Source organism: Elgaria multicarinata, chromosome 8, assembly GCF_023053635.1.
Source record: "Elgaria multicarinata webbii isolate HBS135686 ecotype San Diego chromosome 8, rElgMul1.1.pri, whole genome shotgun sequence".
NCBI lineage: Eukaryota > Metazoa > Chordata > Lepidosauria > Squamata > Anguidae > Elgaria > Elgaria multicarinata.
In genome coordinates, this window is record NC_086178.1 from 21,978,240 (window position 1) to 22,003,386 (window position 25,147).

The 25,147-nt window shown below is 44.0% G+C and overlaps 1 protein-coding gene across 1 annotated transcript; it reads right to left on the reverse strand.

Annotated features, from left to right (window-relative positions):
• Nucleotides 1-1,771: 1,771 nt before the first annotated feature.
• On the reverse strand, nt 1,772-21,671 carry CLDN11 (claudin 11). Its single transcript, XM_063131449.1, has 3 exons — nt 21,271-21,671; nt 14,133-14,297; nt 1,772-2,925 (listed from the first exon to the last, which is right to left on the reverse strand). Exons 1-3 carry the CDS (start codon nt 21,494-21,496, stop codon nt 2,693-2,695), a joined length of 624 nt encoding a protein of 207 aa, XP_062987519.1. The 5' UTR covers nt 21,497-21,671; the 3' UTR covers nt 1,772-2,692.
• Nucleotides 21,672-25,147: the final 3,476 nt, after the last annotated feature.

Below are 25,147 nucleotides of genomic sequence, written 5' to 3' on the forward strand. Positions count from 1 at the left end.
TTCCTCCACAGGGACAGTAACCCTGATTGACCAGGGTTCTCTCCCTGTCCTTGTGTTAGAAAAAAGATGTGCAGAGATGGCAGCCCCTTCTGACCGAGCAGATTATGCACATGTAGTTATCAAAGAGATGGAATTAGCCCTCATGTTACTGCTTGCCCATTTGGATGTTCAGTACCCACAGGTATTAATCACCTGTATAGAGTTTCTGCTTCAGTTTGCTCTCTAATGTAGCTACTCTAGTGACAAATTCGAGAGAGGTATCTTCTTGTTAGTTTATTGCAGGAAAACATTTATTGTGGCATATGTTTTAATGGGCCACAGAGCTCATTTTATGGCATGCATGTCTCAAGGCATAGTCTGGAGGTTAAAAACATAGTATCCTTGCTGAAGCTAAGCAGGGGCATCACATTTCCTTACCGTCACTTCTCTGCCCATGCGTTTGTCCCTCATTACTTCCCTTTCGAAAGAGGAAGGAAACAATGTGCATGTGTCCCATTTAGTGAGCCGTTTTGATCATGCTGCTTCTCCTGCATACAGCAGGAGCAAGTTCTGTCTCAAAAATAATTTGGATATAGCTGGGTCTTTTTTGTCATGCGGAGAAGGCTAGAAGGGGCAGGAGGTGTGCGGGACGCTATGACATTATGAATAGGACCCGTGAAAATCTGTGAGTGCCCAGTAACAAGCGTGCAATAAAATTCTCATCTGATGACAACCCAGATGTGGGCCTGGTTGTTGCTTGGGTGGGAGACCACCAGGGAATCCCATGAATACCACCTTAAGTTCCATGGAAAAAATGGTAGGGTAGAAATGAAGCAAATAAATATTGTCAAGGACCAATGTGTTTTAAGTAGATAATCTAGGGCAGGACTTTATCTGGGAGACAGAAATTCAATGTTCACCATGTACTTGTTATTTATTTTATTTATTTGTTACATTTATATACCGCCCCATAGCCAAAGCTCTCTGGGCAGTTGGATGGCCTTGGCTTGAAAATCTCTACCATCTTTAGTCAGTAAAATGGAAATCGGGATAATCTCATCAAGGTTATTGCAAGAAGGAACATAAGACTGTAAGATTCTGTTGCTCATTAAAAGTGCTATATACTTGATGAATGATAACTATTACTAATCATATTTCTTGCCCAATGGCAGATGAATGTATATTCTCCCTTATATTGAATCAGTTCACATCTAACTATGTTAGATAGACCACTCCTCTGATTCTACTCTCTTGCCCATTCTCAGATCTCTGTTCAACACAAAACCTTGCATCCCCAAGATGTATTAGATAACAACTCCCATCATTCCTTGCCAGTATGGTTGGAGGTGATGGGAGTTGCTTCCCGTGTTGGTGGAGGCTACTCTAACAGTCTGTTAGAAGACTGAACACCTTGAAAGGGATCTTTGGGTGGGTGGGGAGCAAATTTTGCAATGTTCATGGCCATTTTTGTGCTTGTGTCATTTTTATGCAATTCTGCAAATTTTGAGCTTTTGAACAATGCAAGAACGAAGTCTGTCGGAACTTGGTAAGTGCCTCAAAATGGCACCTGCACAATGTTGGTAGTAGGAATTTTTCTGGAATTTAAAAGAAAAGGATACAAAGACTCTACTTGCATTCGTTTTCCTTTTAAGTGCAGCACAGAAGAGATTCCCCCAATTCAATAAAAACAACTACCGACACATCATCCAGAATCATTAGGATGATTGAATGAAAACCGAAAGAAAAAAAGATATATCCATAGGCACAATGAAAAGGAAATAAACTAGTAATTTCAACATTTATTTCTGTATATTGTACAGTATTTCACTTAAAAAGCATCATCAGTATTCATTGGATTTTACTCAATTGGCATCTGATTATAATATATTTTTTAGATAAGTTCCACTTCAATAGTGCATGTCAGAATACAAATTAATTTGAATCAAGTAAAAAACAAAAACAAAGTAAAGTACATTTATTTAGCAACAAACCTGTACAAAAGGGGAGAAGGGAGGTTGTGAGGATTAGCCCCACCACATATATTTAAGACTATGTACAAGTATTCTGTTATTTATCTCATAATTAGAAAATGTTGGCTTTGTCTCCTTCATACTGATGCATTTAGACAAAAACACTGTTACAGAAGTGATCAAATTCCTTACGGCTTTGTGGTTTGGTTTGGTTTTAAACAGAGAAAACAAAGAGAGACCTCCTAATCTTATGAAAAAGAAAACATTTGTGCCAATAGAAAAGTACAGCGTCTTCCTCTCCCTTTCATCACAACTGCGCCAAAAAAGATGACCTTGAATGGGTGAGGGGGAGAAAATGGTAACTTATTCCAGAGAGGACTTATCGTATTCAGACAAGTCAGGTATTTATTTATTAAACTCATTCCTAGCTAAGGGAAGGGGAAAGAATAAAACAAGTGAAACGTGAAAAGGAAGGGAAAAGAAGGCTTAATTTTCAACAGTATCATAAGCACAAGAGCCCGGACACTGGGACATTATAAATGGGTTGGCCTGATCTATTTTTGCTACAGGTTTCGATTAAGGCAAACATGTGATGTTTATGCTTTCACAATATCAGGCTGTTTCTTTAAATCTTCTTCAAGGGATGTGGTCAACTTGTGTGTGAAGATGCAAGCAAATGCAAGGCTCAAAAACACGAAGGAAACCCATCCACCTGTTTCAAAACCTTCGATGATCAGGAACATTTATACATGAGCGCTTTTCGCATGGGTGGGGGAGCTGGATCCTGATCCGTAGTAGAAACGGTTCTCGCCAAATGATTGAGCGTCGCCTGAGCAGCAAACGATGATGGACCCACCAAAGAGGCAAAGAAAAGATCCGATCCAGCCCGTGTACAGGGAATATCCAAAGCTCATGATCATAGTTTCACGGTGAGCACTCACTGGGAACCAAATTGTAGCCACCACACCGCACAGAGCTGGGGAAACATTTTTTTTAATTAAAAATAAATAAAAAGGTCATCCCTGTTCAGCGGGGAGCATAGAATTCCACATCAATTTACAAGTTTCAGTTATCATAAAACATAAGCATGAAATGTACATTTGTGGTCGGAATCCAGGACATTTTGCAGTAACACCCACATGGTTTGTTAGCAACCAGGGCCAGCCCTACCATTAGGAAGAGTGAGGCAACTGCCTCAGGCAGCCTCCTGGCTGTTCCCCTCTTTTGGAGGACAGGGCTGTGTCTTTGGCACTATAAACTGTCTTTGGTCCTCAAAACCTGGTGTGCGACCGTGGCTCAGTAGTAGAGAGCACCTGCTTTGCATGCAGAAGGTCCCACGTTTAATCCCCGGCATCTCCAGGAAGGGCTGGGGGGGGGAAACCTGCCTAAAATCCTGGAGAGCCGCTGCCCGTCAGTCTTGACAACACTGAGCTGAATGGGCCGATCCTCTGGATCAGTATAAGGCAGCTTCCTATTTCCCAAATTGGCCTTCTGCCTCAGGGGTGGTGGTGGTGGTGGTGGAGGTTACTATCCCAGCGCCAGTGGTGAAGTAAGATTCATCTGCCCATCTAGTGAGTTTCTATACATGGACCGGGGAGGAGACACCATCTTGTCCTTTGCTTCTGGCTAGGGTGACCATATGGAAAGAAGGACAGGGCTCCTGTATCTTTAACAGTTGCATAGAAAAGGGAATTTCAGCAGGTGTCATTTGTATGCAGGCAGTACCTGTTGAAATTGCCTCTTCATCACAATAGATGAAGCTCCAGGAGCTATTCCAAAAGGGGCAGGGCTCCTGCAGCTTCAACTGTTGTGATAAAGAGGCAATTTCATCAAGTGCTGCATGCATACAAATGACACCTGCTGAAATTCCCTTTTCAATTCAACTGTTAAAGATACAGGAGCCCTGCCCTCCTTTCCTTATGGTCGCCCTACTTCTGGCAGCAAAATGCTTTGGGCCTGTTAGCAACGTTATTGGCACTGAAACCAACTTATCCAATTGATCTGAATTTAACAGATTATCAAAAGCAAGATGTATAGACGGAGTCCTTTCCCCTAAAGCTGGAGTGGAGAATCTACAGTCCTCTAGATATTATTAGACTACAACTCCCATGAACCCCAGCCAGCATGGCCAATGGACAGGAATAAAGGAGGTGCAGCCCAGCTACATCTGGAGGGCAATAGGTTCCCTACCCCTGTCTTAAAGTTCAAAGCACTTGGTGTTTTATCTCCTATATAGTGGTCTGTCTTACAAAAGCCCTGTAAAAAAGGCCATTATCAGGATTATCCCTCCTATTGCAAATGGAGACATAAAGCTGAGTAGTTCGTTTGAAGTTATGTCTGGGTTGAGCAAAGGTGGGCAGTGTCAATTCTTCAGTTATTTATTACATTTATTAAACGGCCCATGAAATATTTTTCTCTTGACATTTTACTACAATGATAAAAATGCAAATAAAATCAGCAATATAAAACTAAGGAACATGTCAACACAGCATAAAATTCAGTATCAGGAACTAAGATAATAAATAACATGCAAGGATTAAGACAATAAATCACAAAAATACTAAAAAATAAATAAATAAAATACTTTAAGAGTGCAATCCTATGCCTGATTAGACAGGAAAAAAAGTCCTACAACTCCCAGCATTGGAATGCTGGAAGTTGTAGGACTTTTTTTCTGTCTAAACAGGCATAGGATTGTGACCTAAATGACTCTGAAATTTTTTTAAAGCCTGGGAGAACAGAAAAGTCTTAGCCTGGTGTCAGAAAGATAGCAGTGTGGGCACCAGGCATGCTTCCCTTGGGAGAGCATTCTAGAGCTGGTAGGGGTTGGAGGCATTGCCAAAAATGCCCTCTCTCTTGTTGCCACCCACCAAGACTCAGAATGAGGGGTGGTGACATTTGAAGAAGAGCTTCTGTAGATGCCACAGCAAATGCCAGTGCTCTGTAGTAGGGAAGTACATTAATTAATCACATGTTGTGTGAAGCAATATTTCCCTTTTGCCTGTACTTGTCAATTCCCTTCATTGGTGACCCCACAATATATTACAGGAGGAAAGACAATGTCCAACTTCTACTCTTTCCATGCCATTTATAATTGTATTAGTCTTTCATATGTCTCTTCCCCTGAGCATAAGTTGCATCAAGAGGAAGGCAACGGCTCCCTCCAGACAAGTTGCTTTCCCCACGCACACACAATTGCCGGACCTCTGTGGGTTACTTGAAGGCACAGCATTTTTCATAGACTAGACACAACTGGATGATAAGCTGTACATTGAAATAAAGTCAGCATCCTAATCATGCTTAGCAGAAAGTCCACAAATTCAAAATCAGTAGGACTCACCTCAAAGAAAATCTGTTTGGGATGGGAGAATTAATGTGAGACTATCTGCTGCCCAGAGCTGGGCAGCAGGTAGATCTCTAGGAGATTTTGGACTCCCAATTGTTTAACAGCAGCAGCAGCAAAATAACCCTCAATTACATCGCTCAAGTGAAGAAAGCTTGGGGTGACCAGAGGTAGTATCCCACTGTGTCTTGCCATTAGTGCCAGTGACTATGCACTAGCAGAAACTAGGTTTTAAACTATGCACAAGAGAAGAAGCCAACTAATGCTACATATGTGCAAGCATGGTTGCACAAGAGGTTTTGCATTATGCTTGTGCAACGCTTTGTACAACCCATTGTGCAGCCCGTTGTGCAACCAGTTGCGCAACAGCAATGAACAACCATTTGTGAAATGGAAAGATTCATCAGAGCTCCACTAGCACTATTTGAGTTTGTGGAACGGCGCCGTGAGATTTTTGTGGGGAAGGGCAGTGAGCTCTCTTCACATTCTGGAACTCAAAACAAACTTCTGTACTCTGATTTTTTTTAGTTCTAAGTATATGTCATTTGTACCGGGCAGTGGATCTCAGGGTTCTAGTAACAACAACAACAACAACTTTTCTTTTCCCTATAGCCTTCAAATATTGAGTTTGTTCTGACTCTATACTGTTAGCTTCACCCTACCCGGTGCCTGTTTACACTTCCCTGTGCCTGTTTGCATTCTCCTTCCCTCTTTATTTATTTATTTATTTATTTATTTATTACATTTCTATACCGCCCAATAGCCGAAGCTCTCTGAAGAGCCGAAGCTCTCTCTCTCTTTATTGTTTACTACAACTTATTAGATTGTAAGCCTATGCGGCAGGGTCTTGCTATTTACTGTGTTATCTGTACAGCACCATGTACATTGATGGTGCTATATAAATAAATAAATAAATAAATAAATAAATAAATAAATAAATAAATAAATAAAAATAATAATAAACGTAGATCCCACAAGCCCTAACTCTGGCCTCTTCTGATCTTGTCCAACCCAGAAAAAATACTGCTGCAGCATCCAGCCTCTATTTAAATACATCTAATAAAGGACAGTCCACCTCTTTCTCTGGCAAACCCTTATAATGTTAAATGTCCTTTTCTCAGCTCTATGGTACCCCTTTTTTAAATGAGTTAACCAACACTGAGCACAGCGTTCTAAATGTGTCACACCTCTCATGTATCCATTCAGGAAAATCTTACAGTAAAGTCTTGCATCCTGGGCCTGCAGCTCCTGCCTGACAAATATATCCCTCTCTTATTAAAGCCATGAAAAATGAAGCCAAAGGAACTCTCAAACGACAAAACCTTAAAACTATACTTTTTTTAAAAAAAGAAAGAAAATGGTTCTCACATCTGAGAACCATCAAACTGGCCAATATTTTATTTCCTGCAGCAGGGGAGAGATATGCTGGATGCAGTTACTGAATCTATTTGAGAAACAGTCATACAATAACAAAACTTTGGTAGAACCAGCAGCGTTCCAGAGACCGCATTGAAAGATGTCTTGAGGCAATATCAAAGTTCTGAGGTTACAAGAGGAAGGAAAACATGGGAAAAAGAAAACAGGGAGAAAATGTTTGGTTTAAAAGCAATAAACACATTACAGAGCCTCCGGCCAGTGAGGACTTGCAGTACGCAATGGCTGCAGCTATTATAAGACAGAATCTTGTAGAGGATGCTAAATTAAGATAGGTTACATCTGGGGCCTCCATTAAGACGTAGGACACAGCCCATCCAATGCAGCTACATGCCCGTGTTCAATGGAGCTTACTTTCAAACAAGTGCAGTGTGTGGAATAGGCTACACCAAGGTGTGTTTCCCCCCCCCCCCATTCTTTTTTTTCTTGGAGGTAGCCAGTAAGCAAGATCCCAATTCCCCCCTCTGTTTGTTGAGGTCATACCCAGATTTATAATGTCTGCACAGAAATACTCTATCCCTCCAAAAGATAGTTGTAGCACCATTGGGGTGACCACTCTGAAGTCAGGTTGCAACCCAGTTCGGGGTTGTGATGACCCACCAGTTGAAGACCAACGATGCACATCATCATCTGTGCATATTATGCAAGAGTTTGTGTGTGTGTGTGTGTGTGTGTGTGTGTGTGTGTGTGTGTGTGTGTGTGTTTTCTGGGCCATTCACAGATTCCCAACGCAAGGTTACCTGGCAAAATAGACACATGATGGTGTACATGGGTTTGCTCTTATACAGGAATGTTCTGTGTTCTCAGTCAGTGGGGATTTCTCATTGCATGCACTGCACATGGCCCAAAATTGCACAGAATAAAGAGCTTCTGGTCATGTGGAGCTCCATGGAGCTCCATATAGGATTAAAGCCTATGTCCATTAAGACATATTGGTCTGGAACAGAAATGATAGAGCATAATATGAATGGCAGCCCTATCATCTTAGATTCATCGTCTCTTAATTTCACAGAGCTGGAAGGCATCTTGGGGGTCAACCAGTCCAACTCCTGCTCATCAGAAGGGGTTGTATCACCTGGGATCCTTCTGCTAGCAAAAGCTTCCACCACTTGTGGCAACCCCATTTTGATCCTTGCACAAGTGTCAACATCCAATGATTTGATCCTGCTTGCAGAAGCTGTTACACAAGCCATTCCACAAGCAGTAATTAGGCTAGGTGTTGCTTGAGAGTTGTACGTCTTGTACATCATTTCCCACAAGCCTAACAGTGGACGCAACCCAGAATCTGCAATTCAGGATGCAACCACAATGCCCCTGATAGATGCCCATCCAGCCTCTGCTTTAATTCTCCCAGCAAAGGAGAGAATGTTCCACTCTCAAACAAGTCTTACCATTAGAAAGTTTCTCCTAATGCTTAGCTGAAATCTGCTTTCCTACAATTTCCACTTCTTGGCTCTAGACCCACCCACTGGAGCAACAGAAAACAAGTCTGCTCCATCTTCTGCATGGCCACCCTTGAGATACTTAAAGACTGCTCTCATGTCTCTTCTCATAGCCATCTCTTTCAGCCATTCCTCATAGGACTTGCTTTACATTCGATCTGGTATTCTGCACGCTAAGTTCCAATAAATAATAATAACTACTACTACTACTACTACTACCACTACTACTGCATTCATATCCCAACTTCTCTCCTCTTATGGGGAACCCAAGGCGGCTTAAATGGTCATCCTCCTCTCCATTTAATCCTCACAACAACCCTGTGAGGTAAGTTAGGCTGAGAATCAGTGATTGAGCCAAATTCACCCAGTGAGCTTCATGGCTGAGTGGAGGCTAGAACCTGGATCTCCCAAGCGCCAGTCCAACACTCTAACTACTATACATGGCTGGCTGGGGAATGCTGGGAGTTGCAGGATTTTCTTCTGTCTAAACACGCATAGGATTGTGCCCTTAGCCATTCATCCTCATTCCTCTGATCACTGAAGTTTAAACAGTGTATGGATGGAACTAAATTTCCATCAGTCCTGATCATAGTCTCCCAAACCTGAAGAACTTATAAGTGGCCTTCTCTTTAAAAGACAGAAAAAGACAGACAGACAGAGAGAGTGAGGGCTTAGGTTGCTTGCACAAACTAGGAAATCGGGATATTTCTAAAAAGTGAGACCTTCCTGTAAGGTTTCAGGTTAAATGCAAATAGCAGCTGATGAGATAGAATTTCCCTCAGCACGCTAGCTCTAGTGCTCCTGGTGAGTGGCTTATTATGGGTTATCAAAATACTAGATTCTCCCTCCCTTCACCCCCCTTGTGTCTAACTGGGTACACACTTCAGAGAAGGGAAACACACATTTCCAAGTCAAATATGCAAAAACAGTTGTCACCTGTTTAGTACAGTTGCTACGTACCCTATTTCTTCGATTCTAAGACACACTTTTCCCCCCATATAAACATCTCTAAAAATGGGGTGCGTCTTAGAATCGCGGATGTGTCTTAAGGTTGTTGTTTTTTCTGTTGGTGGTACTGAAATGAGTTTGCGTCTTACAATCGATGGCGTCTTACAATCGAAGAAATATGGTATTCTTTTTTCACCCCCATAGATTGTTCACATTTCTGGAGCTCCATCCAAGCTATGGATAGAATTCCCCTTTCCCTTTCTTTCTTTCCTTTCTTTCTTGCAGAATTGTATATCCAAGTAAATAGTTTGACCTGGTATAATGTTGCTTGCTATGTCCCGAATTAAAATGGTTAGAGGCACAATGCTATGCCTGTTGAAATAGGAAAAAAAGTCCTACAACGCCCAGCATTCCCAGAATGCTGGGAGTTATAGGACTTTTTTTCTTCCTAAGGATGCATAGGGTTGCGCCCTAAGGGTGCAGCTGTGTTTGTTCCCCAGCCTGCAGCTGACTGTATCCAAAGCAAGTGACGCCCTGCCATGCCACTTCAGGCCCTCACTGACAGTTTGGCACCACCTCTCTCCAAATCCCACGGTTTCCCTCTCCCAGGATGGTGTCAGGTAATTCTGATGCTGAGGAGGGAGTGTGGGCTTTCCTACGTTCATCCAGTACTGGAGCTGCCACCCCCCTCTTCCTGGTGGAAAGTGACCATTCACCGGTCGCCCTCCACCAAGAACTGCCAGGGACTTACCCTGACTTTTTCAATAGGAGCAATGATAGCACAGCTCTTCCGCCGTCTGACATCGCTCCGGGTCCAATCTGAGGGCAGTCCTGGTGGAAGGCGAACAGCAACTGGTCACCTTCCACAAGGGCCCACCCCCATATTCACCCCGGAGTGATGTCAGACTGTGGGAAAGCTGTACTTACAGCACTCCCACTGAAAAAGTCGGGGTAAGTCCCCGACTTTTTCAATGCGCAGCTTCACAGGAAAGCCCCATGGTGGCTGCAAAACTGTGCCTGTGTTGTATAGCTGACACAGCGCAGATCCACAACCACCGTGGGGCTTTCCCTGTGTATAAACAGACCCTACTTTTCTCATGTGCTCTATCACAAGCTCAGCACACATGTCAAGGTGAGGCCCTCATGTATTTCATCTCTCCCTGCCCCCAGAGAGTCTATTTAAGAAGAAAGTTGAACCCAACCCAAAGAGGATTTACCCACCCATCTCTTAAGCAAGAGACAGAAAACAGTTCACATGAGGGTGGCTGAGAGCAATTCAGGAGAGGCTTCCATGGGGATATTTAGTCTGTTAGTTAGTTCCATTGTCTTCTTTAGTTAAAGGTGGTATGGGCGTGTACATGCCATGAACGGCAGTCCGTGAAAGAGTATTATCATCAACTCTCTAAAAAATGCTATTGTCTGCTTTCAATGTATTAAAATGAATCCAATTTGCTGTTGGATTTGATGAGCAAACAGGGGACATAAAAAAAAAGTTCAAGCAGGATGGAAGGGTGGACACCCGAATTATGGCTGTCAACATCTATTTTCAGCTGTCATTAAATCGGCTGGAAGATCTGAGCTCTCTATTTTCCTGGCAAGCTGTCAACAACTATTTTGTATTCCATGTTACCTTCCACTGTGGCCTGGAGCAATCATAATGCTCTCCGATCTCCTAACCATGGTTAGGTGACCGATGTATCTAAATAGTGAATATGCAGCATTCTTTGCATTTAGACACCACCTGGTGCAGTTTAAAACAGAAGTAAAAACGTATAATCAAAATAAAACTATAACACCCTAACAAGAGAGCTAGCATAGCATACTGGTTAGAGTGTTGGACTAGGACTGGAAAGACCCGGGTTCAAGTCCCCACTCAACTATAAAGCTCAGAGAGTGACCATGGGGCACTCACATTCTCTCTGATTAACTTTCCTCACAATACATCCATTTTAAACTAAACATGCCACTCCACAGGGAGAACCTTTTGAAAGAGACCACTATTTACCTGGTTATGAAAAATCAATAGCGAAGGAACCCAACACATCATCATCATCATCATCATCATCATCATCATCATCAGAATATATTTCTTACCCACCTCTCCCATTGGATCTTACCATGGAGAGCATGCCATGGTATGGGTGGACACCACTAAGGAGAAAATCAGGGGTCTCACCTGTAAATTTAAGGACCCAGGGAGTTCCATACAAGAAGAGGTGGTCTTTAAGATATGCAGGATCTAGACAGTGGTTGAGGAACCTGTGTTCCTCCAGATGTTGTTGGACTCCCACCAGCCCCAGCCAGCATGATCAGAGTTGGAGTCAAACAACCATTGGAAGGCCATCAGTTCCTTCCCCCTCCCCTGATCTAGAACATTTGAGGTGATGGGTTCTCCTTCACTTGAGGTATTTAAGCAGAGTCTGTATTGCCATCTCTCCAGGATGCTGTAGCTGCACCCTACAGTGCAGAACCTCCATTGAGCAGAAGGTTGGACTACATGATCTCCAAAGTCTGTTCTAATTCTGTGATTCTATAGAGCTTCTCCTTCCAAACAAAATCCTCTCTTCCTTTCATTTTTGGAACTAACCATGGAGTGTGGTTGTTTTGGCTAAGCCATGTTTCAATCCAATCCACAGTCTGCAAATAACAGGGAATAGTGGTTTGGAGTTCACAACTGTGGTTAACAAAAATGCCTGTGTACACAAAATGCTGCCCTATGGTTAGTTCAGAAACTGAGAGAGAGAGGAGAATTCATGCAAGCTGAGAGGGGCAAGGAGGCTAGGATGGGAGTGGGCGTTCCTCCCAAACTCCTCCTGACTACATTACATCAGCACTACACCAGCCCTCCTCCCATTTCTTACTGGTGTAATTAATTTAACACCAAACATATCTGTTTCTCAAACCAATGAAGAAGGATGCAAATGCTACAGCACAGCAGCACAACTGTGCTGCTACAGTGCAGCAGCTACACTACAACACAGCTGCACAGCACTGCTATCAGCAATGCAAGCTGGGACATCACAGAGGCGATCTTCTGTAAAACTCTCAGGTTACACCACGGATGCAACAGTTTTGCCAGTCCTTGCACTTATCCATGTGTCTTAGCCTTCCTTTTGAGAACCTTCTATTTACTGGAATTCACTTTGTTCAGTACATCTTGACTTTTATTTTTATTTTTATAGTGTACAACCAGATTCCTTGTTGTCAGGCTGGCTGATTATCTGGATATTCCTTGTGTTGCCCCAGCCTGCATCGCACTTTGCACTTCGCTGCGATACGTAAAGAGAAATGAGTCCGCGCTTTTCGTCCGACGGGTCCAATGTCGGAAGCCGCAGCTTAGCTCCCTAAATGTTGGGAATTGCACACAACCTGAAAGTCTCTGTTACAGAGGTCACGTCTCTGCTGGGCCTGCGGCATGGTAGCAACTGTGTTTAGTGTCCACTATAATAAGGCATGATGTCAGCGCTGGCTGCCAAAGGGAGCGAGCCGACCTCAGGGCAGGGCAGCACAAAGAGGCTACTCTACTCTGAACCACCCCCGCCTCCCCCTCAGCTAAACAAACGGGTGAAAACAAGACAACCAAGGCCTGTTGTTATGAGAAGAGGAGGCCTCAAGAATATGCAGGTGCTGGTTAAGACTGTAATGCTCATTGTTCTCAGGATGATACTGACTGGGTCTTCCACGCCGTTAAGAAGAAAAGACATTGAACTGAGAGAAGCTCCAGACCAATGTAAGTGCAGCACCCTCCAGAGAGAGGAGCTATGGAGAGCATATGGGGACATGTCTCCCTCTTCAGAGTTTAATATCCACAAGATCCTCAGGCCTTTGCGCTCTCTGTGAAATGGTACCCACTGCCAAAATAAGACAGGACGATCCTCACGTGAAGCAACTAGCCCTTATTCCCGCCTTCCCCAATCTGGTGCCCAACAGTTGCTTTGGACTTCAACTCCCACCATCCCTGTCCACTGGTCATGCTAGCAGGGACTAGTGGGAGTCGTAGTCCAAAATAACTGCAGGGCACTACGTTAGGGAAGGCTGCCTTAGTGCATCCTGGTTTCCAGCTTTCAAAAAAAAAATGGCCACCCTATATAATCCTAAGGGTCGGCCTTCAGCCATGTTTTCAAAGTTGAGTTGCTCAAGGAAAGCTCTTCTTTCCACAGTTATATGAACATAAGAGGAGCCATGCTGCACCAGGCCAAAGGTTTATCTAGTCCAGCATCCTGTTCCCACAGTAACCAACCAGATGCTTATGAGAAGCCCATAAGCAGGAGATGAGCACAACAGCGCCCACCTGCTCAAGTTCCCCAGGAATTGGTATACATAACCATACTGCCTCTGAGACCGGAGGTAACATATAGCCACCATGACTAGTAGCCACTGTTAGCCTTATCTTTCAGGAATTTGTTTAATCCCCTTTTAAAGCCATCTAAATTGGTGGCCCTCACTACATCTTGTGATAGCAAATTCCATTGTTGAATTATGCACTGTGTGAAGAAGCAATTTTATCAGAGGCGGTCAGCCTATATACACCGGTTGCTGGGGAACATGGGTGGGAGGGTGATGTTGCACCGTGTCCTGCTTGTGGGTCTCTAATCAGTGCTGTGCTAGAGGGACCCTTGGTCTGATCCAGCATGGCTCTACTTGTGTTCTTATCTGTCTGGGCTCTCCCACCACTCAGTTTGATTGGATAACCCCAGATTCTAACACTGTGAAAGAGGGAGAAAAAAATCCTATCCTCTTTCTCCACATCGTGCATAATGTTAGAGACTTCTAGCATATCTCCTCACCCCCACCTCGACTTCTTTCTAACCTAAAGTACCTCAAATGTTGAAACCTTTCCTCCTAGAGGAGTTTCTCCAACCCCATGGGTTGCCCTTAATGTATGGTGTTAATTGTGATATTTCTGATATATGCCTGGGATACTGTACCTCTAAAACTTAGGGCCTAAATGGGAAATTTGCTTGCTGCAAAATCGAGTCATGGGCAAGTCAGTGAGTCAGATTGTATTGATCTTACCCAAAAGGATCAGCAAGATTCCTCCCAGCTGGGAACGCCGGTACTTGGCCACTCCAGGTTCGTGGCCCATCCGGATGCAAGGCAGAACCGTCACCAGAAGGAAAACAGCTGGAAGCCCCAAAACGGAAGCAGCGATCATCAGTGCCCGACATGCCTGGACATACCCTGTGAGAAGGAAAAAGAATACAGTGTTTGGGTACCACTTAGAAGGTTACAGGAAGGCACTGCAGCTTTTAACTAGGGTGACCATATGAAAAGGAGGTATACTAGAATGACCAGATACAAAAGAGGACAGGGCTCCTGCAGCTTTAACTGTTGTGATGAAGAGGCAATTTCACCAGGTGCTGCATGCCTACAAATGACACCTGCTGAAATTCCCATTTCTATGTAACTGTTAAAGATACAGGAGCCCTGTCCTCCTTTCCATATGGTCACCCTATTTTAACACAACACAGGGATTCTGAAAAGATGGAGATGCCATATCAGCAGCAATCCATTTGCCTGGTGGAGAACTAGGCATGCAGTCCTCCTCTTGACAGCATGCTTAAAGTTGTGGTTCACACTGGACCTTGTATGCATGGCAGGAGGAGTGGCTAGGGTGACCATATGAAAAGGAGGACAGGACTTCTGTATCAATAACAGTTGTATTGAAAAGGGAATTTCAGCAGGTGTCAGTTGTATATTTGGAGAACCTGCTGAAATTCCCTCTTCATCACAACAGTTAAAGCTGCAGGTGCCCTGCCCCCTTTTAAATCTGGTCACTTTAGGACAGCTGCTGCAACTTTAACTGTTGTAATGAAGAGAGAATTTCACCAGGTTCTCCATATATACAAATGCCACCTGCTGAAATTCCCTTTTCTATGCAACTGTTAAAGATACAGGAGCCCTGTCCTCCTTTTCATATGGTCACCCCAGGGAGTGGCTCAAAAATGGGTTGGGGTGGAAAAAAACCCAGGCCTACATGTCGAGCATATATGTCACACATTTACTTTCAGTGTGCGGTGGAGGGGAGGGATCATGGCCACACCTCTGAAACATGAATGGGCGTTGCTCAGTGTGAGGTGTCTAAGCTTGGCCAGGACGGCTCCTACTGAGCTTCTCAAGAAAACAAGTCTGCAAGTTCTCCCCAGGTACAACTACGGCAGAACGAAGCAGTTTGCCTGCTGGCACTGGCTCCTAGGTTATTTTCCAGACAATAGGTTTACAGCACAGCAAAGAGAAGTGCAGTGGTTAACAGAGGCACACAGGCATGGATGTGTTTGACCCTGTTCAGATGACACGCTAAGCCACAGTGGTTAAGCATTTTGAGTTAAACATTATGGCTTAGCGTCATGTGAACCATTCCTAACCATGGTGGCTACATAATCATGGTTTAAAACCATTCACTAATTATTTGCTGCAAAGGGCTTAGTGGCTTAATCATGGCTTAGTGTGTTGCCTGAACAGGCCTATTGAAATTAACATTTCTGGTACCTGGGTGAGCAGCTAGGATGGAGACTGGAGCAGTTCCTGAAGGTGTACCTAGAGGTGTACCTTAAGCTGAGTCCTGCTAGATCAGAACATAAATGTCTGTCTCAGCTTTCCTTAACTTGGTGCCCTCTGGATGTGATAGACTGATATTATATACCCGTCATTCCCAGCCAGCATGCCCAATGTTGGAATGATATGGTTGTAGTCCAACACATCTGGAGGGCAGGAGGTTGGAGAAAGCTGGTCTGTCTAGTCCAGGAACCTGTTTCCATGGGAAGCCCATAAGTAGGCCTAGAAGGCAATAGTTCTCTTCTGCTGCAGCCTCTCAGTAACTGGAATTCAGTGGTATACTGCCACTGAACATGGAGGTTCCATATGCCCGTCATGCCCAATAGCCACTGATAGAACTATCCTCCTTTTGGTAAGTGTGGGGAGAACCCAATAGTTTTTGGTAGGTTTTGGGAATGAAGCCTGCCACAAAAGCTTCCTTTTCACTTATGGGGTACCATTTTTCTGGCACTTGACTCAAAAGCAAAAAAACAATCAAGTGGTTTTGTGTGTGTTTGTTCCTGGTTGTTCATTAAGACCCCCCATACGAGTATTGTTCCTCTGGAGAGCTTCCATCTCAGGCCAACAGCTCACTGGTTCTAGGCACCGAGTGACCATTGTTCGAACAATAGCATGGGCCTGTGGGGTAGGCAAGCTGGTTCCCTCCAGATGTTTTGGACTGCAGTTGCTATCAGCCCCAGCCAGCACGGCCAATGGAAAGGGATTATGGTAGTTGTAGTGCAAAACATCTGGAGAGCACCAGGTTGCCTACCTCTGCGAAGTTCAGTATAGACTTTCTAACCATTAGGGCAGAGGCAGGAAACCTCCAGGGGTTAATTCCCCCCCCCCCCGTAACCCACTGGGGGCTGCAAAAAAACCTCCATCGTTGCTGAGTATACTACCAAAATTTGATGGCAAAAATGTTGATTTCTCTTTAAAACATGGCACATGAGGTGTGTGCACCTTGTTTTAAAGAGAAATCAAGGGGTTGGGGGGTTGGGGTGGGGGGGTTGCTGCTACCAGGGCAGTGGTTGTGGTTGCATAAAGGCCAAGAGGTGTATGTGTTGCATTAGAAGGCTGGATTAGGACCTGGGTTCAAATCCCTATTTAGCCATGAAGGGTGATTTAAGACAGTTACCCTGCTCTCACATTAAATTAGTTTGCAATTGGATGTTTTAATTTTGGGATACATTTAGAAACTTTGTATAAATAATAATAAAAACAAAACAAAAAAACTAGAACATGTTTGAAAGATAACCTAAAAATATTTTAAATAAATAAACAAACAAATAAATAAATAGAATTGGGGGTGGGAGAGAATTATCATGCCACCTTGAGATCTTTGGACAAAGGGTGAGGTGTAACTGTACATAATAACTGAATAAATGAAATAACATTGCAATGGAAAACAGGTTTCCTTTAAAAAGAAAGTCATTGTCCTGCATAAGATCTATCGCTATAGATTTTGTGAGATATGTAAGAAAACCAAAAAAATCACCATGAAGACTCCTAAAAATACACTGGTTTATATCCGGAGTCTTCCCCCACCCCTTATGGACCGAAAGGCTCCTTCCCTCCTGTCCGCAGAGAAGGCCTCTGACACAGTGGAGTGTTCCCACTGGTAAAACGATGGAAGAGGCCATCTTTGCCAGCCATCCCCTCCCCCTGCAATCCCTTCTGCCCCTTGAAAATCCCCTCTGGAAGGTTTTGGGATTCTCCAGAACAGCAGGTGGGAAGTGGTGCTGGGGGCTGCAGAGAGGGAATGAAGAACGAGCAAAAGTCTCCTCCCCTTTTCCCACCGGTCAGAGCACTGTGAATTCTGCACTGTGAGCGCTCCCACTAGTGGTGGGGACCCACTAGGAGCACTCATAGGGCCAAAATAAAGATTATTTTAAATCTATATCTAGCAGCTACACTTCCCCCACCCCATTTTTACCCTAGCATAAGCTCAGGGGACCCAATCCAGATCTTAAGAGCCCCCAATCCCCCAAGCTAGGGTCCCAATTTAGATCAGGTCCACTGTGCCTACTCTAAAATAAAAGGGGTGGGGTGGAGCTGCTAAATATGGGTGTAAAGTAATCTCAGTTTTGATCCTTAGACTGCACTTCCTCTGCTGACTTTTACTCTGGATTTAAGCACCGCACTGGGTATGGATAGAGCTGTTGCCTGGTCAAGTAGCCTTCCCCAACCTGGCCCCCTCCAGATGTGTTGGACTGCAATTCCCAGCATCCTTGACCATTGGCCATGTTAACTGGAGCTGGTGGGAGTTGGTCCAAACCATCTGGAAGACACCAAGCTGGGGAAGGCTGGAGGTGTCATATTTAAAGGGCTCCTAACCTGTATGTGTTTTAGCTTAGCAAGCTAGAGATTTGTGGCGAAGAGGAAAGCTCTGCTAGTATGTGAATACTGCACACAGGATCCAGCTCAGCACTTAAGTTAAACACATTGCTGATGGTGATGGCTATATCCTGCCTCCAGGTTTAGACTCACATTGCCTCCAAAATGCCATGTTTGTTGGGAAGCAAACATGGCAGAGGGCTATTGCTCCTGGTCTTCCCAGAGGCATCTGAGTGGCCATTGTGAAAAAGAGGATACTGATTAATTGGCCTGATTTGGCAGGTCTCTGTGTTCCAATGTCTTCTCTTTGCTGATAAAACTAGGACAGTTAGCAAGAACCATCTGGGGTTCAGCTATTCATCTAAGGCCACCAAGTATGAGCTCATGGATGAGGTGAGATTTGAACCAGGGGCATTTCCAATGTCCAGTCCTGGCCTACCTAATAGGGGTGTTGTAAGGACTACTGAGATAATGTGCATGCAGCACTTAACATTAGAACTTAAGAAGAGCTATGCTGGATCAGACCAAGGGTGGCTGACCAGCTGTCGACCAGGAAGCCACAAGCAGGGCACGAGTGCCACAGCACCCTTCCACCCATGTTCCCCAGCAGCTCTGGTACCTAGGCTTACTGCCTCTGATATTGGAGGAAGCACAGAGCCATTATGACTAGTAGCCATTGATAGCCTTCTCCTCCAGGAATTTGTCTGACCCCCTTTTAAAGCCATCCAAATTGGTGGGCGTCACTTGAAATATACTTGATACATCTAACTTGGGTTACATTGGGTTTATTAAACTAGCTTAGGCCACAGCTAGACCTAAGGTTTATCCTGGGATCATCCAGGGTTCGCCCCTGCCTGAGCACTGGATCCCCTGTGTGTCACCTAGATGAACAGGTTTGATCCCTGGACGATCCAGGGATAAACCTTAGGTCTAGCTATGGCCTTAGTTACATAGCTAAAATATTGTCATTCCTTCTTTCTTTTTGTGAAGTTCAGGCATGAGTGCCATAGCCCTACTGCAATATACACCACCAGATCTTGTGTGCAATGTTCACATGATAATGCAGCCTTCATAAGAACATAAGAAATGTGCTGCTGGATCCAGAATATGCTCTCTCTCTCTCTCTCTCTCTCTCTCTCTCTCTCTCTCTCTCTCTCTCGTTTAGCATCCTGTTTCTTTCAGTGACCAACCAGATGCCCACTAGCAGGACATGATGGCATTAGTTAGCAACAGGTATTTGGAGGCACTGTGTCACTGAACCAAGATCATCATTGATGAGCCAGTTATTGATAAAAAAATTTATTTATTTATTTATTTATTTATTTATTTATTTATTGCACTTATATACCGCTCCCATAGCCAGGGCTCTCTGGGCAGTTTACAGGTAATTCTCTTGTAATTCCCTTCTAAAGCCATCTGTTAGTGTCCATCACCATCACCTTGTGGCAAGGAGTTCTTTAAATGAATTATACACTGAAGATGTGTTTCATTTTGTCTGTCCTGAAGCTCCTGCCAATCAGATTAATCAAGTATACCAAAGCAGCATATAAATGGGTTTTTAAAAACACAAATCACAAAGAAAGCAAGTATTTAAATATTAATCTGAGTCATAGCAGATGGATTCAAATGGCTGAATATATCAACTCAGAAATCCCTAGTCTGAATCTTCCATCAGCCAAGAATTCAATGGGTAGCCTTAAGCAATAAGGGAGAAAACAGTCCTGACCTACCTTATATGGGTGTTGTACTGACTACTGAGATAACGTTACATATAGCACCGTGAACACTTCAAATATGCTTTATGCATGTAAAGTTACATTGGGTTTTTTTAAACTGAGTTTATTTTTAGGGCTATGTACATAAAATATTGTCATTTCTTCTATTTCTGATGTTCAGACATGAGTGCCATTTCATTTGTAGCCAAAAAGGCACCATCCACACGCAAGAGAACAGCAGGCTCAGGGGAACCTCAAGAAGTAGTAGAAGTACAAAAATATTTTTAGAAAATAAAACCCTAAAAGGGGGGAGGACCAAATAACAACTCAACAAGGACAGAAAGTGCTCACTGGCTACAGAAAGTTGACTAACTGTTCAGGGGAGGGAAAGAGAAAACTGGACAGGAGGCGGGAATGGGATAGAATGTCCTGGAAAAGGGCATAGCTGGTTTGCTGGAACTCTGAACAGGACCTCTCCATGCTGCAACATTTCGTTGCAGATTCCACTTCTTATTACTATTACAAAACATGCTTTCCACACACAAAATGCCTGGTTCAATTCCTGGCATCTCCAGGAAAAAAATCCTGCCTGAAACATTGGGAGCCGCTGCCAGTCAGTGTAAAAAATCCAGTGGTGTGAGTCAGCTTCCTATGTTGCTATGAGTCCCAGTTTACAGATGTTGAACTGAGGCTGAGAGATATTGACTTTTCAGGACGGCACAGGAAATCTGAGGTGCTGATATAGGATTTGGGCACTTCTCCAAGACCTGAAAAAAAACCCACTCAAAGGTTGAGGCTCAAATTAAATCCAGGGCAACATTCCAAGTGTGACGTATATCATTTCAGCCTTCCTGAACCTAGCGTCCTCCAGATGTGTTGGACTGCAACACATCTGGAGGGCACCAGGTTCAGGAAGGCTATATGATTTGAACAGTACCCCCGCTGAAATCAGTGGAGTGGAATGCCAACACCTGTGAGCTTAGGACTCTACTGCAAGAGGTGGGATGGCTGGATTGCGATCAGTAATAAGAGAATAAGATCCCAGTCCTGATCCTTTGTCAGCAGTTGTATAGATGTCCATTTGTAAGAAATAAGAATAGCATGCCTGCCAGAGCATGCACAGAGTGGCATTTGCTCTTACCAAATGAGCCAGGATAACCCACTTAGAGTTTAGGATTAACGAACAATGCTTCCTGATCTCAGGATGTAACGTTTAGGCAAAGGAGTCCCAGAAACATTGTTTTTAATTTGGGGGAGGGAAAGGATTTTAAAAACAACAACCTTAGCCTGCATTTACAAAGCTACCTCTCTCTCTTCCTTCAAATCCCACCTCGAATCCAGCCTTTTCTTAAAGGCTTTAGCTTGACCCATTACTCTTACCTTCATTTGACATGAACCCTAAATATGTGTAACTGGATTTGCTGATATTGATTCTGCTATCCTTCAGGACAGGGATTCCTCACTGCTTGCTACCCTGTGTTCATAAAACGCTGCAAAAATCAGTACCGTTAACTTATACCTGCCCTGGCATAAAGCGGAGCCCTTGGGAGCCGTCGAAAAACCCGTACCTGGCAATATGAGGATGTCCACCAGTGGTTTGCAGTGATAGAGCCCAGTAGCCATGACGCAGTCTGCCCACAGCCCCTTGGATCCCAGCTCGTCCATCTTCCGGCAGGTGGTGATGGTGTAGCCGCAAGTCACGACCCAGTCGTTGGTGGACGTCGCCACTATCAAGCCAATCCAGCCGACGAAGCTAGCCACAAATCCAGTTAGGTGTAAGCAGGTGGCAACCATGTTTCTTCCTCAAGCTGGAAAGCCGGGCAGGCCAAAGGGAAGATACAAAAAACGGAAGAGAAGAAGGGACAGCTGAGGAGTGCTAACGGACAGAGGAGCTGAAAGGCTGACCAGCAACAAATGCTCTGGGTCTGCCTTCGAGCTGTCAGCGCAGGGGACTGGAGTCAGATGTGCTCGCTGGTGCAGAAATGCCTCTCCTCTGTTCGTTCAACCTCTGGGAGGAGTCCAGTCCCACACAGATGGATGGGAGGTGTCCTAGGATGTGCCAAGTTTTTGTTTTGTTTTTTTTAAAAAAGACTCCCCTCAACAAAACAATGAGAGAAGTTTGTTTATTGGAGGTGGGGGCAAAGGGAAGGCAAATGCAGGCTCAACCCTTTTAGGTTATATTTGCCAGGCCTTCTCCTAAATGGCAAAACTCATTCGGCTGAATCCAAATTTAAACTGCATCCACTGTGCTACACAGAGAGTGCTACACAGAGAGATAGGAGACCTTGATAAGTGGAGTGAACTGTGATGTCAGGAGGGGGAGGGGGAGGCCCCTTCCTCTTGTGGAAGGCAGATCCTCAATCCAACCCATCAACTGCAACTTGTGAATAGATTTTGTAAAGCCCCTCTAGCTCTTTCACAGAATTATAGGCAATGCTTCTAATGTGCGTGTATGCAAAGGCCACCCTAGATTAGGGTGACCATATGGAAAGGAGGACAGGGCTCCTGAATCTTTAACAGTTGTGTAGAAAAGGGAATTTTAGCAGGTGCCATTTTTATGTAAGCAGCACCTGGTGAAATTTCCTCTTCATCACAGCAGTTAAAGCTTATGGAACTATACTAGAGTGACCAGATACAAAAGAGGACAGGGCTAAACATCGAAAAAGGAATCAATGTTCAACTGCTTAAAAAGATACCAACATAAATCTAAAAATATTTTTAAACATTGAAAATTTATTTATTTATTTATTTATTTATTACATTTCTATACCGCCCAATAGCCGGAGCTCTCTGGGCGGTTCACAATTTGCTTTAAAATAACTGTGCAAATAAAAATATTTTCACCCAGCGATAAAAGCAGTACTGCATTGGCACCAGGCAGATCACCCGTGGGAGGGCATTCCAGAGCCTGGGTGCCAATGCAGAGAAGACTCTCTCTTTTATAGATGTTAAATGTACGTCTCCTATGGAAGGAGTACAGAGAAGGGCCTCTTCTGATGATCTTAATGCCGAAGTAGGTTGATGTGGGAGAAGGTGCTGCTTCAAATATTTAAACCCAAAAGCTGCTTAGGGCTTTAAAGGCAAGCAGTAGCATCTTGAATTGGGCTCAGTAGCAAATAGGCAGCCCATGTATCTCCTTCAGAACTGATGTGATCTAGCTCCAATTGGGCAAACCGGCCAGAAATCTAACTGCTGAATTCTGTACTAGTTGAAGCTTCTGAAGAGTTTTCAAAGGCAGCCTCATGTGTAACACATTACAGTAATCCAACCTGAACTAGATCATGGCTCATAAAGTCAGAGGTTGCTTCTTCCATATGGCTGCATCCCTAGGAATGACTGGACTGTTCCACATGGAGGAATTTACTCATGGCACAATCAACCCTGAGTTGTGCAGAAATGCCTACAGTGGGCTGAAAGCTAGGCTGGCTCTCTCACATTTTCCAGAGACTCCCAGCACCAAGTCCAACATTTCTGCAATTGATGCACACTGGCTATTGCACCTTTTAGCAAACTGGCTATTGTACATTGAAGACCCATTCTTCTTCTTCTCCCCACAACCTGGGTATCATTTTTTTAAGTGTTCCCTCATTCCGATTTTGACCCACTAGCCTACAAACTACAGCCTCGTGTTATTTTTTTTTTCTAATCCTCAAATCCTAAGCACATCTATTCAAAAATAATAGAGTTAGAGCATATCACAGAGGGGGGAATCACGTTTGCTTACCGTCGCTTCTCCGCCCACACGTTTGTCCCTCATTACTTCCTCTTTTGAAAGAGCAAGGAAACAACTTGCACGTGGCCCATTCAGTGGGCCGTTTTGATCCCGCTGCTTCTCCTGCACACAGCAGGAGATAGCGGCAACCTCTGTCTTTAAAAATAAGTCGGACTTACTGGGGTGTTCTTTTGTAGCATGAAAGCTTGAAGGGGCAGGAGGCAGACAACATCATGAGAGGGACCCGCGAAAAACCATGTGTGCCCAATAATGAGCATGTCTGATGGTGCTCTTAGGATCAGAGGAGCAATTCATAAGCCCCAAAATAGATTATTACAAATGCATACAAATTTTAATATGTGGGTAAATGTGGCAAAAATACTGAAGGTTGGCCTTGCTCCCTAATAACAAAGGTGGAAAATAAAATTCACACAGTGACCCAGTATCTGAATGGCAAATGAAAAACATCTAAATCAATGTGGTGTCATTCATCCATGGAAAAAGTGCAGGAAAAGGCAACGAAAATGATCAAAGGACTGGAGAATCTCCTCTATGAGGGAAGGTTACAACAGCTGGGATTATTTGGCATGGAAAAAAGGAGGGTAAGGGGAGACCTGATAGAGGTGTACAAAATTATGCATGGTATGGAGAAAGTAGATAGGGAGACATTTTTCTCCTTCTCCCATAACATTAGAACCTGGGGTCGTCTCATGAAACTGATTCGTAGGAGATTCAGGACAGATAAAAGGATGTATTTTTTCACACAGCTCATAGTGAAACTATGGAATTCACTAGCACAAGATGTAGAGTGTCATCAGATGAGCGTTTCATTGCACACTTGCTACTGCCCACTTATGGATGTTTGCATGCCCTTTAGACAATGACAACTGCCTCCCGCACACATTCTGCTCGTTTTGCCATCGCAAAATAGACCCCTTTTAACCTGTCTTTTTTTTTTTTTTAAAGGGAATGTGCCGCCATTTCCTGCTGTGTGCAGGAAAAGCGTCATGATAAAAATGCCCCCTGAATGGGCCATGTGGTCATTGCTGCGTCCTCTTTCTCTCCCCATGTAAAGAGATCGCTGCTATGGTGGGACAGCAGCAGGAGGCCATAGCAACGGTAGGGATGATGCTCATAACGATGGCCACCAATTCCGATGGCTTTAAAAGGTGTTTAGATAAATTCCTGGAGGAGAAGGCTATCAAAAGCTACTAGTTCTGGTGGCTATGTGCTACCTCCAGTTTCAGAGGCAGTAAGCCTATGTCCACCAGTTGCTGGGGAACATGGTTAGGAGGGTGATGTTGCTCCATGTCCTGCTTGTGAACAGAGTGCTGGACTAGATGAATAATTGGTCTGATACAGCAGGGCTGTTCTTATGTTCTGAAGGCTTGGAATGTTGGGAGTTGAACACATCCGGGGGACAAGTTGGAGGAGGCTGAACTAGACCAAACCTGCTTCAAATATGTGTTCCATGCCAAAAGCATAAGAAACTTCTACAACCACAGCCTCCTGGTTTCTTTTATGTATAAAATATGCCTGTAGTGACCACTTGTGGAATTTTCTTAGAACTGCACACCAGGCCTTTCATAAATACAGCATAGCTCCTGGGAGAGATTTCTAGATAAAAATGCTGAACGTAGGGCTGGCGTGCACATCACCCAATCTCTTAGCAATTGAGTATTCGACACCTGAGTGGTAGCTGAACTAATTGCATTGAAGTACACTGGGTGGTA